Source organism: Ovis aries, chromosome 1 (genome assembly GCF_016772045.2).
Source record: "Ovis aries strain OAR_USU_Benz2616 breed Rambouillet chromosome 1, ARS-UI_Ramb_v3.0, whole genome shotgun sequence".
Taxonomy (NCBI): domain Eukaryota; kingdom Metazoa; phylum Chordata; class Mammalia; order Artiodactyla; family Bovidae; genus Ovis; species Ovis aries.
The window spans coordinates 10,757,806-10,772,424 of record NC_056054.1 but is presented as its reverse complement, the minus strand read 5'-3'; the positions used below and the strand labels follow the sequence as shown (position 1 = coordinate 10,772,424).

At 39.3% G+C, this 14,619-nt stretch overlaps 1 protein-coding gene across 4 annotated transcripts in view; it reads right to left on the bottom strand.

Moving 5' to 3' along the window:
- The window catches only part of AGO4 (argonaute RISC component 4), a 38,612-nt gene that overhangs the window by 20,084 nt on the left and 3,909 nt on the right, over window positions 1–14,619 (bottom strand). For all 4 annotated transcript variants that reach the window (XM_027967784.3, XM_042245375.2, XM_042245371.2 and 1 more), the window contains exons 2-7: window positions 12,033–12,198; window positions 6,236–6,356; window positions 3,646–3,827; window positions 3,328–3,464; window positions 3,104–3,238; window positions 2,019–2,106 (exon numbers count right to left, since the gene is read on the bottom strand). In XM_027967784.3, coding sequence (XP_027823585.1) covers window positions 2,019–2,106; window positions 3,104–3,238; window positions 3,328–3,464; window positions 3,646–3,827; window positions 6,236–6,356; window positions 12,033–12,198 — 829 coding nt within the window. The remainder of the gene's footprint in view (window positions 1–2,018; window positions 2,107–3,103; window positions 3,239–3,327; window positions 3,465–3,645; window positions 3,828–6,235; window positions 6,357–12,032; window positions 12,199–14,619) is intronic.

The window sequence follows — 14,619 nt, the reverse complement described above, 5'->3', positions numbered from 1 at the left end:
ATCAGTTAACATTTATCAATATAAACACAATCTCTTGCTGGCTTTTTTTTTTTTTTTTTTTGCTGCACGGGTCTTAGTTGCAGCATGCAGTTCCCTGACCAGGCATCAAACCTGGGCCCCCTGTATTGGGAGCATGGAGTCTTAACCACTGGACCACCAGCAAGTCCCTCTTGCTGACTTCTTAGAGATGAGTTAATGCAAATACAGTCCTGGACCATCCACTTATGAGTTTTAATTGCTTAAGAGAACTGGTAAAATGAGTGCAGCATAGTTACTGGGGCCACATTTTCAGATCCCCAAACCAGGACAAATATATGTCGATTCGGAGTCCACAAAACCAAATACATGAACTTGAGACCATGTCAAGATACTTGATACAAACTGGAGAATGTGATTTAAAAGACTTTTTATTTGGCTCTTCCACGAGACAAATTATCTCAAACAACTTGGCACAGTTATAACTTAAATCTTGTTTTTTAACTGTTAATGCCCCACAAAGTAATAATGCAGTGAGGATCATCTATGTGATATTTAAATCTATGTGCTTTCAGTTTTTAAGCAAACATTATATAGTTCTATAAGTTTAATTATTCTTAGAGGGTGTGCTGTGCTGTGCTTAGTCACTCAGTTGTGTCTGACTCTTTGCGATCACATGGACTGCAGCCCAGCAGGCTGCTCTGTCCATGAAATTCTCCAGGCAAGAATACTGGAGTGGGTGGAAAACCCTCCTCCAGGGGATCTTCCCAACCCAGGGATCAAACCCAGGTCTCCTGTATTGCAACCAGATTCTTTACCGCTGAGCCACCAGGGAAGCCCATCCTTATAGGGTAACATGCAGTAAATAAATAATGAAAAAAGACAGGATTTTTTAAAAAATGCTATAAATCTTTCACTATAACAAATGCTATAGTGACTTTTATTTTCCCTAGAGAATGCATTCAATGGTATAACACAAAGAATAAATAGAATATCACTTTATAACAAGAAATTCATGTGACATGTACATGAGTTCATACTGAAGAACATGTTCAAATCAGACTGAATTGATATACTACATTTATCCAGAGGCCACTCTAAAATTTCAGTTATCTAGAGCAAAGTCATGTAGGTGATTTTGATTACACTTGTTTGAAAAAGTCTTCTTAGTAAGTATGTAAAATAATGTAAAGTTAACATAGTTAAGTTCATGCTCTTAGAAAAGCCAACATTTATATTTATGCCAGACATGAGTTTAATGATCTTGATTACAAGAATAAAACTTACATATATGGTAATTTAAAAAGCACTTTCATATATATTTTCTCGTTAGGCACAGTTCACAGTGGATTAGAAGTTAGGTGATTAGAAAAATGAAATTGAGGAAGTATAAATGAATCTGCTGCTGGAGGCATGCCATACACACTGACAGCCAGAAGAAATGACAGTTAGCTACAAAAGAGGGGAGAAAAATCCACATAAAACTCAAAGCAATATATATCTTCCCATGACAGCTTTTATGACATATAGCTCTTTAGATCCTTTTGGGCCATGCACTGAGAATTACAACCCTAGAATAAATGATGTTTATAACGATGACCCTGCACCATTATATGAAAGTTGATCTATGTTCAGCATATTTTAAAGGCAAGAAATACATTTTATTAGTATTTCTATCAAAAACATTTAAAAGCTTTTTAAAAGCTTTGGTGTTTAAAATGAAGATCTGGGTGAGTTTTTTTAATTATAATGTGTGCGTGCCTGCTAAGTCACTTCAGCTGTGTCCGACTCTTTGTGACACTTTGGATTGTAGCCCTCCAGGCTCCTCTGTCCATGGAATTCTTCTGGAGTGGGCTGCCACGCCCTCCTTCAAGGGATCTTCCTGGCCCAGGGATTGAACCCATGTCTCTTGTGTCTCCTGCATTGGCAGGTGGGTTCTTTACCACTAGTGCTAAAATGGGACACCAATTTCTCAAATTATTATAGTAGCTTCCTTCGATACAAAAAATGTAATGGTACAATTTTAGATGTGGTTAACATACGTTTGATGACTGGCTGGCCGTCTGGTCACATTACACACTCGATATTTTCGTTTCATCTGTCCACAATGGGTCACCTCAACTTTCAGACCTGAAGTTAAAAAAAAAAAATCAAAACATCAGTATTAATTAAAATCATAGTGACCACACACAAAAAAAGATTTGAAGGTTTTCTTTAGAAAGGCATGACATTGTACAAGACAAAGTTTGCAAACATGGGAACAATTTCATCATGCATGTGCAAAAAAGCCTCAGCCAAGCAGAAAAAATTAGAACCCAGATGAGTGAAGACTAGCAACCTACTTTAGTGTATTACTTCATTCAATAAATATATATCATGCATCAATCATGGTTTAGTGCTGACTTAAGTCTTAGACCTAGAGGTAGCCCTAATGAAGCTTATGGCATAATGAGAAGAGATAGCTAACAAGTAAAGCTAAGAAATTCTGAGAATAAACAAACTTGTATTATTGTATTAATCTGAGAAATCTTAGAAATCTGAGACTCTCTCATCCTGATCCTTCTCTCGGCTTCTCCAGGAAGCCAGGAGGAGGGCCACCCTGAACCCCAGAGGGCAGAGGAAGACACAGGGGAATGCAAGGAGATGAGGGATGGGGGAAGGGGAGCAAGAACAGCATGTGAAGTTAGACACCTAGGGAAACACACACACTCCCACACACACACATACAGGCGAACACCAGGGGTATCCATCTCTGCCCCAGTCAGAGAACACTGGGGGAACATCACAGAAGGAGTGGGCACCCATGAGACATTTCAGTCCTTCCATTTTATTAAAATGGAGATTTTCAAGTGAATAAAAGTAACAGTTACTAAGTGCCTGATGGGTGCTAGAAGTTTATACACCCAGTTGCATTTAATTCTCACAGCAACCTTACAAGATTCATATCATTATTTTTACCTTAGACATGAATACACTAAGGCTTACAGTGGTTAAGTAACTTGCCCAAAGCCCCAGTGATAGAACTGGAAGGAATGGGATGGAAGCCCTAGGGTGTCTGACTATGAGACAATGCTCCTTGGACCACACTGAGCTGCCTAACCAAGATCACAATGATGCAAATACCTACCTCTGATTTCTTTGGTAAACTTGACACGCTGGGAGTCTGTTAGAGGTTTGGTTTGTTCATTGATGTTCTGAATGTCTAAAACTTCACACATGAACTCAATGATAGGCTGAGCCCGGTAGAAAGCAGTTGCAGATACTAAAACAGAGAAGGATACTTAGCTTCAGGGAAAGGGAAAAGACCAAAAACCAGCCCAAAGAGTAAACGGTAACGGAGTTCCATCCTACCATCAATATTGAGCATCATATTCCACATGGCAGGTCTCACAGACTGATGAAAGCCAAACCAAACCTCCCTGCCCCCTCCCAGAGGGTGGTAGTAACCTTCAGGAGGTGAGAAAAAGGAGCGACCCACCGGAGTGTACCTGAAGAAACAAGAATTTGCATGTTTCACAATAAAAACTTGAAAGGATCTTTCATTTCACTCTTAACTTTGCAAACTAGGTTCAAGTTTGAGCTGTGATTTATGCATGGGCATAAAGTCATGGGCACCGATGCAACCTACCAACAAAAGTCTGACATTTGTGGCAGAGAATTCAGACTGACCTCATGGAGGGAAGGTGTCTTGTGATAACATCAAGTGCTTGAACTGAGTCATCTGGGACTTCATTCAAGTGTCCGGCCAAAGCTTCTAAAAGTAACTGAAGGCTCACAACTGACACCCACTGAACAGACACTTTAAAGGTTTGGTCTTTACCCTCACCTGGAAGGGTCACTTCCATATCAACCTAAGGAAAAATACATACACAGACACATTTACAAAGGCTGAGAGACTCCAGGAATAGTCAATATAGTATACCTATAAGCAGATCTAACACTTCCTGTAATTGCTAAACATTGGAAACAACCTATGCTCCATCAGTAGGGGGATAATTTAATATTGAATATTATGTAATAGTTAAAAATAAAGTAGATGCTATAACATAGATGAACCTTAAAAACATTATGCTATGTGAAATAGCCAGACGTAAAATGACAAACATTGTATGATTCCTCTTACATGAGGTACCTAGAAAAAATTCATAAAGACTGGAAGTAGAAGAGTGGTTACCAGAGTGGATAGTGGTCATGGTTGCATAACAATATGAATATATTTAATGCCACTGAATTGTACACTTAAAATAGTAAATTTTATGTTCTATATTATTTAACCACAATAAAAAAATTTTTTTAAGTATGATAGATAGGTGTAAATGTACAGAGATGGAAAGATCGCCCAGATATATTGTTAAGTGAAAAATGAAAAAATAAATCACAGAACAATACGCAAACAAATAATAATATATATAAACATGCAGAAATGGGCTTCCCTGGTGGCTCGGTGGTAAAGAATCCACCTGCAATGCAGGAAACACAGGTCTGATCCCTGGCCGGGACTATCCCCTGGAGAAGGAAATGGCAACCTACTCCAGTATTCTTGCCTGGGAAATCCCACGGACAGAGGAGCCTGGCGGGCTACAGCCCTTGCGGTAGCAAAAGAGTGAGACACCTCTTAGCGACTAAACAACAACAACAAACATGTATAAATAGCTAACGCACATAAAAATACCCGAAAGGACACATACTGGACTATGACAGTAGTTTCCTTTGAAAATGAAAATGGGATTGAGGATGCGAGCAGGTGGGGAAGCAGGAAACCATAACATTTCCAGATTGTCTGAATAAGTTTATAACGAGTATATAATTATGTATTGCTTTTAAATTTTAAGAGCAAATGTCTTAAAAGTTTATGTGGTATTATAAATATTTTCATAAGTGAGTGTTACACAATATTTTACAAGTAATAAAAATTCTACTGTTCAGATTCAGGTGGCACTTTCACACTGTGAGAAAGTTGGAACATGTGTAAAGATGAAATTAGTTCAGTTCAGTCACTCAGTCGTGTCTGACTCTTTGCGACCCCACGGACTGCAGCACGCCAGGCTTTCCTGTCCATTAGCAGTTCCAGGAGCTTATTCAAACTCATGTCCATCAAGTCGGTGATGCCATCCAACCATCTCCTTCTGTCGTCCCCTTCTCCTCCCACCTTCAATCTTTCCCAGCATCAGGGTCTTTTCAAATGAGTCGGTTCTTCGCATCAGGTGGCCAAAGTATTGGAGTTTCACCTTCAACATCAGTCTTTCCAATGAATACCCAGGACTGATTTCCTTTAGGATGGACTGGTTGGATCTCCTTGCAGTCCAAGGGACTCTCAAGAGTCTTCTCCAAGACCACAGTTCAAAACCATCAATTCTTCGGCACTCAGATTTCTTTATAGTCCAACTCTCACATCCATACATGACTACTGGAAAATCCATAGCTTTGACTAGATGGACCTTTGTCGGCAAAGTTATGTCTCTGCTTTTTAATACGCTGTCTAGGTTGGTCATAATGTTTCTTCCAAGGAGTAAGCATCTTTTAATTTCATGGCTGCAGTCACCATCTGCAGTGATTTTGGAGCCCCCCCTACCCGCCCCACCTCAACGCCGCCCAAAAAAACACAAAGTCTGTCATTGTTTCCATTGTTTCCCCATCTATTTGCCATAGAGTGATGGGACCGGATGCCATGATCTTCGTTTTCTGAATGTTGAACTTTAAGCCAACTTTTTCACTCTCCTCTTTCACTTTCATCAAGAGGCTCTTTAGTTCTTCTTCGCTTTCTGCCATAAGGGTGGTGTCATCTGCAAATCTGAGGTTATTGATATTTCTCCCAGCAATCTTGATTCCAGCTTGTGCTTCTTCCAGCCCAGCGTTTCTCATGATGTACTCTGCATATAAGTTAAATAAGTAGGGTGACAATATACAGCCTTGACATACTCCTTTCCCGATTTGGAACCAGTCTGTTATTCTATGTCTAGGTTCTAACTGTTGCTTCTTGACCTGTATACAGATTTTTCAGGAGGCAGGTCAGGTGGTCTGGTATTCCCATCTCTTGAAGAATTTTCCACAGTTTATGGAAATAATCAACCTAAATTCTAACAGTCAATTATTGATTAATTTAAAAACAAGAGAATATGTACAGAATAACAAATCTATCATCACCATGAGAAATAGCTTTAAGAATTGAATTATCATTAGAAAGGGAAACATCTTTGCCCTATGTAATTACTACTAAATGACCTAAGTTTAATAAATGTTTCTTGCTGTTAACACTTACCCTATCCCGTCCAATTGGCAGTGGATGTGCTGTGTACATGTTTCTTTTGCCATCATAGCCAGGCTGCCGATCACCAAATATTTGCATCTTGAAGTGCCGCACCATTGTATCTACTACCTCCCTTAACAGTAATGGAGACAGTGGAGGTTAGCTCTGAGAAATGGTGGTGAACAGGAAACTGTCACTATAACTTAATTATCTAAATTCAGGTCAAAACTTCTTGGAGGACCTCCCTGGTAGTCCAGCAGTTAAGACTTCCTGGAGAAGTCTTGAGACTTGGGTTCCTGGAGAACCCAACCCAGAGGGTATGGGTTCGATTCCTAGTTGGGGAGCTAAGATGCCAGCAATACTGTAACAAAGTCAATAAAGAGTTTAAAAATGGCTCAGAGCAAAAAAAGAAAAAGATGACCCAGGCCAGTTCTGCCTGGAATATGAGGATCAAAATTCTTTGGAAAAAGCAAGAGTTAAAGTTACAGATTCAAGTAATTCAAAGAAAACAAAACAAAACAGCAAGTGAACAAAAGCAATCACAGGATGACAACAAAAAAGGAGGGAATAAAAGGAAAGAGAAGAAAATTTGCAGCACCTTCTCAAATTCTTGCTTTCGAAAATCCTCTCTTATGATAAGTAGAACTTTATAAGAGTAGCCTATCTTAGGTATCTAAATTTGGCATGTTCATAACTGAACGATTATAAGTTTGTTATCAAATATGCATCCTTATGCAAGTACACTGGTTTTGGAAAAGAGAGTGGGCAGACATCTGAGGATCAATAAATCTAAGATGCATCATAGTCAACAGACTAAGGCAACTCCTTTGACTAATGCTAGTAATTTATTATTCTGCCCCGTTGTTGTTCAGTCACTCAGTCATGTCCGACTCTTTGCGACCCCATGACTGCAGCACACTAGGCTTCCCTGTCCTTTTCTATCTCCTGCAGCTTGCTCAAACTCATGTCCATTGAGTCGGTGATGCCATCCAACCATCTCATCCTCTGTCGTCCCCTTCTCCTCCTGCCCTCAATCATTCCCAGCATCAGGGTCTTTTCCAATGAGCTGGCTCTTTGCATCAGGTGGCCAAAGTAGTGGAGCTTCAGCTTGAGTCCTTCTAATGTCGTATTATATGCCAAACTGCTTCCAAGTAGTATAAAGAAGGGAGCATCATAAAATCTCCTCCTCGCATAAAATATCCCCATTCCATTACTAGTGTAGTTCCTTTCTTTTTAGAATGAAAGCCTTTCTCTCAACCAAACATGAACAGTGTTTTGTCATATACACCAGATCACACTGTCTGCAGGATCTAAGATGAATGCAAATGTGGGGAAACTAGAATCTACTGTTTAAGATGGATAGAATTGAATCTGTGAGACTCTGGAATGCTAAAGTCAATGAAAAATCAGGTGCTATGTCTCACCAACATTGGTGAGCCCATGTGTGTGAACTGTATCTTAAAAGTCAAAATAAATCACAATAGCTAAGGCACTGGGGCTTCCCTAGTGGCTTAGCAGTAAAGAACCCACCTGCCAATGCAAGAGACACAGGTTAGATCACTGGGATGGAGAAGATGCCCTGCAGAAGGAAATGGCAACCCTCTCCAGTATTCTCGCCTGGGACATCCCACGGACAGAGGAGCCTGGTAGGCTACAGTCTGTGTGGTCACTAAGAATCTGACACAACTTAGCAACTAAACAACAACACACAAAAAGCTAAGGCATTAACACTATCACAAATGAAATCCGTGGGAAAGTCACATGTTTTCAAACTAAGTCATGCAATTGCAAAAAACTGATGGAGAAATAGAGTTTCATACATTCCCAGTTATAAAAAGTTGACTTAAGAATAGTATATTTTCAGACTAAGAAGGCAATTTCTTATCTTACATTCTTAAAATATAACCATAAAATTTTACAGTAAGAAAACATACTTTCACCTCTATTCTCACTTAATCTTCACAACAACCTGTGAGACAAGCAGCGCAATAATTTTTCTCAAAGAGAAAAAAATAAAAATTCAGAATGGCAAGTAAGTTGCCCCTGGTCACACAAGAATTAAATGGCAGAGTTGTGCGACCTTAGACAAGTTACTTACTCTCTCACATCTATTTCTTCATTTGTAGGGTTTTACAATCATAAAACCCACCACAAAAACCATCATATTAAGTGAATAAGTACACACAGACTATTTAGAACAGTGCTTGTCATGCAATAAGCCTACTCCTTGCAGGACATTTGGTCCTGTCCAAAACATCCATGAAACATTTGGTCCACACCAAGAGGGCCTTGATATTTAGCTCTGTCTGAAACAAAAATCTGGCATGGGCTGAATATGTTCACAGACGTTTTGAACAGGACCAAATTTCAGGGACCTTTTGACATGGACCAAATATGTGATGGATGTTTTGGACGAGACTATATGGCTGCGGGACTTCCCTGGTGGTCCAGTGGCTAAGACTTAGCGTTCCCAAAGCAGGGGGCCTGGGTTCAATCCGTGATCAGGGAACTAGATTCCACGTTCACAACTAAGAGTTTGCACAACTAAGAGTGAGCCTGCTGCAATGAAGATCTCACATGCCACAATTACGACCCGGTGCAGCCAAATAAATAAATAAAAATAAGTGTTTTTTTAAAGGGGGGCTTCCCTGGTGGCTCAGTTGGTAAAGAATCTGCCTGCAATGTGGGAGACCTGGGTTCGATCCCTGGGCCAGGGAAGATCCCCTGGAGAAGGAAATGGCAACCCTCTCCAGTACCCTTGCCTGGAGAATTCCATGGACAGAGGAGCCTGACAGGCTACAGTCCATGGGGTCACAAAAGAGTTGGACACAACAAGTTGGTGATGGACAGGCGTGCTGCAATTCATGGGGTCGCAAAGAGTCGGACACGACTGAGCGCCTGAACTGAGCAACTAACACAAACATTTTTTTTTTTAAAGGATTTTCTTTAAAAAAAAAAAAAAGACTAAATGGCTGCTAACCAGCCTATTTACTCTGGTATGCTCAAGGATATAACTCCAGGAATCTTCATTTCTCTTGAATCATCAAAATTTTCCACTCTACTGAATTATTCTCTTAAGCATAAAAATACCTATAATTTCTCTCATCTTAAAAACACTGAAATTTGACCCTTCCTCCTCATCTGAGCAGTCCATTTCTCTGCTTACCACTGCATCAATCTCTTAACAAAGTTGTCTCTAACTGCTCCTCTCCATTCTCTCTTCAATCTTCTCTCATGAGGCTTTTTCTCCTTCAAAAGTACTCTTATCAAGGTCCCCAGTGAGCCCCACATTGCAAAATTCAATGCTCCTTGAACATTAGATGATCAATTCTTTCAGCTTAAAATAGGTTCTTCCCTTGCCTCCTCACTCTGCCCTGGTTTTCTTTCATCCCAGTGGCCTCTCTCCATGCCACCAGTCTCCTTGCTGATTCTTCCTCATCTCCCCAGTTTGCAGGCACTGTTACCTCAAGACTCAATCTGGGAGTCTCACTTTCTTTAACCACACTCACTTCCTACATGATCTCACCCAGTCTCATGGTTTTACAATCAATATACTGATGACTCTCAAATGTCTGTCTCCAGCCTATAACCTGGCCCCTGAGCCCAACCTCATGTATTCAACTTCCTGCCTGAGGTCTCCACTGGGATGTCTAGCAGACATCTCAATCATAGCATTTCAAAAACTACAGCTCTCCTGACCTGCCACCCCTGTTGCCTCTCCCACAGTTTTCTCCATTTCGATACATGGTAACTCCATCTTTCCCTCTGCTCAGGACAAAAACCCTGGAATCAGCCATGATTCATTTCTTTCATACCTCACCTTTAATCCATCAACAGATCTTGCTGACACCACCTTTAAAATATTTGTAGACTCTGACCGCTTCTTATCACTAGCTCTTTTACAACCCAGGTTCAAGTCACCATCCCTTTTCACTTGAATCATTACAAGAGCTTCCTAATTGATTTCTCGGCTTTTCAGCCTTAACTGCCAGGCTTCATCTTCAACACAGCAGCCAGAACGATCCATTCAAAATCTAAGTTAGTCATATCAAATGTCTACTCAAAACCCATCTAATCAGAGTAAGCACTAAAGTCCTAGGACGACCTACAAGACTGCTTGATAAGGCCCTTAGGAGTTTCTCCATCACTCTCCCCCTCACTTACTCCAACAATACAGGCTTTATCTGCTATTCCTTGAATACACCATGCAAGCTGCTACCTCTGCCTGGGGTTCTCTTCAAGGAGCTTTCCTTCACCTCTTCCAGGTTTCTCCTCAAATGTCACTTTCCAGTGAGACTTTCCTTAACTACACTATTATAGCACACACACACACATACACGTATTATGTGTATATTACATGTATATATAATATGCACACACATGCACGCATGCACACATCTTACATAATATATGTGCAACACATATACACGCTTACTCACTCAGTCATGTCCAACTCTTTGAGACCCCATGGACTGTACCCTGCCAGGCTACTCTGTCCATGGGGATTCTCCAGGCAAGAATACTGGAGTAGGTTGCCATGCCTGCCTCCAGGGGATCTTCCTGACCCAGGTATTGAACCCAGGTCTCCCGCATTGCAGGTAGATTCTTTACCGTCTTAAGAGATACATATTTACAATATACATATATACCATATGCATGTATCTATACATACACACACACACATAAAATCAATGGCCCATCCTCAATCTGTATCTTCCATCCTTGTTTTATTTTTCTTCATAGAAGTTATCATCAACTAGCAAATAATATGTTTTGTTCATTCATTTATTTTTGGACTCTTCCCCCGTTATAGCATAAGTTCCTCAAGGGTAGGAACTTTTGCCTGTTTTTTCATGTTATATTCCCAGAACACAGAACAATGCCTGACACACAATGAGCACTATATGTTGAATGCATCAATATTAGCCATTACCATCACTTCTATTACATTTGGTTTCATTATACAACAGTCAAACAGTTAAAGGCTTACATGAGACTGAACTATACCAGAAAGCCAAAAAAATTGATCTACAATGAGAAAAAAATTGAGCCACAAAAAAAATTTCACTTGACAGTAAAAGTATTCTTGAAAAGGCAAGAACTATAATATTAATGACTGAATATCAGTGAAGAAACAGAGACAAGGAAAGTGAGTGATCTCAGCACACTAGAAGAAGATCTGTTATAGGGCTATATCTTCACCCTTGGTAAATTCCAGTCGTGCTCAACTCTTAACGACCCCATGGACTGCAGCCTACCAGGCTCCTCCATCCATGGGATTTTCCAGGCAAGAATACTGGAGTGGGGTGCCATTGCCTTCTCCGTTATACAGACCACAATACTTAAATCATCCTATCTAGACCCCTCTTGGATAATGCTAGAATTAAACAGAGCTTCTCTCTGAGTTTAATTTCTTCAATACCCCAAGATGATTCTTCTGTCTTTACACTGACATTTTTCTCATGTCCGATACCAACAATTAATAATAAAATTTGAATTTCCAGATAGTTCTATTTTCCATAGATTTCAAGGGTTTCATCTATTTCTTTTAAATTTCTGCTACCTTTGGACAGTGAAAGAGGGACCATTCTTCATTCATTATTTACTGACTGAAGGATGATGTAGCCAGTACTCTGCTAGCATCTCTGAAGGAGAACCAAGTATGAGATAGCATATCTGCTATCAAGAAACTCACCATCTTAGAGAAAAACAAAGCCTACAATGTTAAAAGAGTTTAGAGAACAAGATGATTCATAATAAATAAACCATGTGTATTTAAATACATATAGAAGTCTATTCCTTTCCTTACCTGTTGACTCTACGAGGCCGTTTTTCTGGTTTAATATCCACATCATAGTGATATACATCTATTTTGGGAATCTGAACCTGAAAATGGTTGGCTAACAGTCGAATTGGTTTTCCGACAGTTCCAAGGCCAGGACGACGAGGGGGCTGAAACAGGCTGGCTGGAGGTCCTGGAGAGATTGAAAGATTATTTGATGTGCTATTGTTTGTGAAGGATAATATTCCCTTCATGATGATAATGATGATAGCTACAGTTGGGAATTCCCTGGCAGTCCAGTGGTTAGGACTCTGCACTGTCAATGCCAAAGGACCCAGGTTCAGTCCCTGGTCAGGGAACTAAATTCCCACAAGCTGTGCAGCCTAGCCAAAACAAAACAAATACAGCTACAGTTATTGCGATCTTATCATTCGCTGAACATACTCCGATATAAAAAGTTATGTCAAAAGCTTTTTGGCCTAAGATTCTCTAGATTTCTAAATATTTTTTCCATGCTGCTGTTATTTTGAATATGGGGAATGTTAACAGCAGATACAATATCATGAACTCTCAGATGCACTCTACTGTCTAAAACCTTTTATCAGTATCCGTAGATCTACAGCCAGGCTTACAAAATTGTATGCATTTTAAAATAAAATCATCTCTAAACTCTGGAGGCCATCATCAGTTCAGGCTGGAGATGATCCATTAATCCTCCACAAATTAGCTTGATTATTACAGTTTTGTACAGCTGTCAAAGATTAAATAGCAGCTATCTTTATCAATTTAATTGCTAATTTAGAAAGTGAAACAATACCAATGAGGCTAGACTTTCTTCCTTAGAACCTGATATTTTAAAAATCTGGACAATCTGATATTTCCTGACCATAAGATTTAGTTTATTTCTTCAATAAACATTTATTCACTTATCCCATGTCTAAGCTGTACTTTAGATTCAAGAAAAAGATAGAACCCCTGCCTTCAAGGAACTGACAGTCTAGACCAGCAGTTCTCAACCTGGGGGAGCTTTTGTCCCCCAGTAAACATTTGCCAAATTATATGGAGACCTTCTTGGTTGTCACAAATTGGGGGGTGATATTGACAGTGCACACAACAGCCCCCCACAATATATAAGTATTCAGTCCAAAGTATCGAATAGTACTGAGGCTGAGAAACCCTGGTCTAGATAGAGCAGTGATTCCAAATTATCCTATTGATGGTTTACAAGATATTCTATAAAACAGAAAGGTTTCCATAAGCTAAAAAAAACCCCTGCATATTCTCTTCCCTTCTTAAAACTCCAATATATATTATCACATTAAATTTTCTAACAAGTCATGTAATAAATAAGCTTGTTTAACTCATTTACCTGACTTATTTTTCCTCAGAACACACACACATGCACACACACACTAACTTTTTCTCTGTTTTTGAAATCAAACATCTATCAATAGTGAGTAAATTAGGGTTTAAGGAAACAGTCTGGGAAATATCTGTCTACAGAAAACCACCTTATTCCTTTCTGATGATATTGTCAAATAGACACTGGTCCAAAAAATAAACATTTTTTCTGCTATGAATAGGTGTTGAGTAAAGTGAGCTGTATTTACAAAGGAAAGTCACAACAGGTTCTCTTGTTGCAATGGTATTTCACCAAGAACAAAGACGATTCACCAAGGAGAGAACACTTTGAAGTAAGAAGCTGTTCTGGTCCAATATCACTTAGGAAAATCAGAGCAAACACTTCAATGAAATTTGTGTTGACAGATCACCACACACTAATTCCTAAAATATTGAAAATCTTTTCGTGTATTAAATTCACTGTTCATTCTTCCCCTGAATTACACTTGTCCTTCAAAACTCTGGTCAAGTGCAACCTCCTTGAAAAGCTTTTCCAGACTCTCCTAGGCTAGAGTATGCATCTTCTGTGTCCCCAAGATCTTTTGCATAGGGAACACGTAGGACAAGTATCTAGAAACAACTTGTTAAATTACTGTTTCCTTCACTAGACTGTAAACTCTTAGAAGAAATAGACTTCCAGTTCAAAGTTATCTTAAAACCTAATTCAATGATGAGCACATTGTAGGAATTCAATAAATGCTGAACTGAACAGTACTAATAATCTCTGTAGCAGTTTCAGATAGAAACTAAACAGAAATCTAGTCATTTCTAAAATTAAAGAATTGATCATTTTTCATTAAAACAAAAGCACATAATTTATACTAAAAAATATTTCTTGGAGTTGAGTTCCATTTCTGGTGAACAAGGGGATCTACTCTAGGTGTGATAAGGCATTTATAAACAATGTAAAAAGTAGATAATAAATAACATCACAGGTGACAGGTATACTGAATTCACCCAACTAAATCATACAGATAAGTCAGCCTTGCATATTCCAAGATACACTTGAGCAATCACTGTATCACAAATCCAGCTTTATGATAGACATTTGCAAACAAAAATCTGGATCAAATGAGTTGCCCAAGGACATACGACTTCGATTTTAAATCACGACTAGAATCTAGGTCTCCTAACTCTCAGTTCAGGGCTTTTTCTGCTTCAGTATATTTCACAATCCCATGGCATCTATACCTATCAGAAGTACTTGATGCTC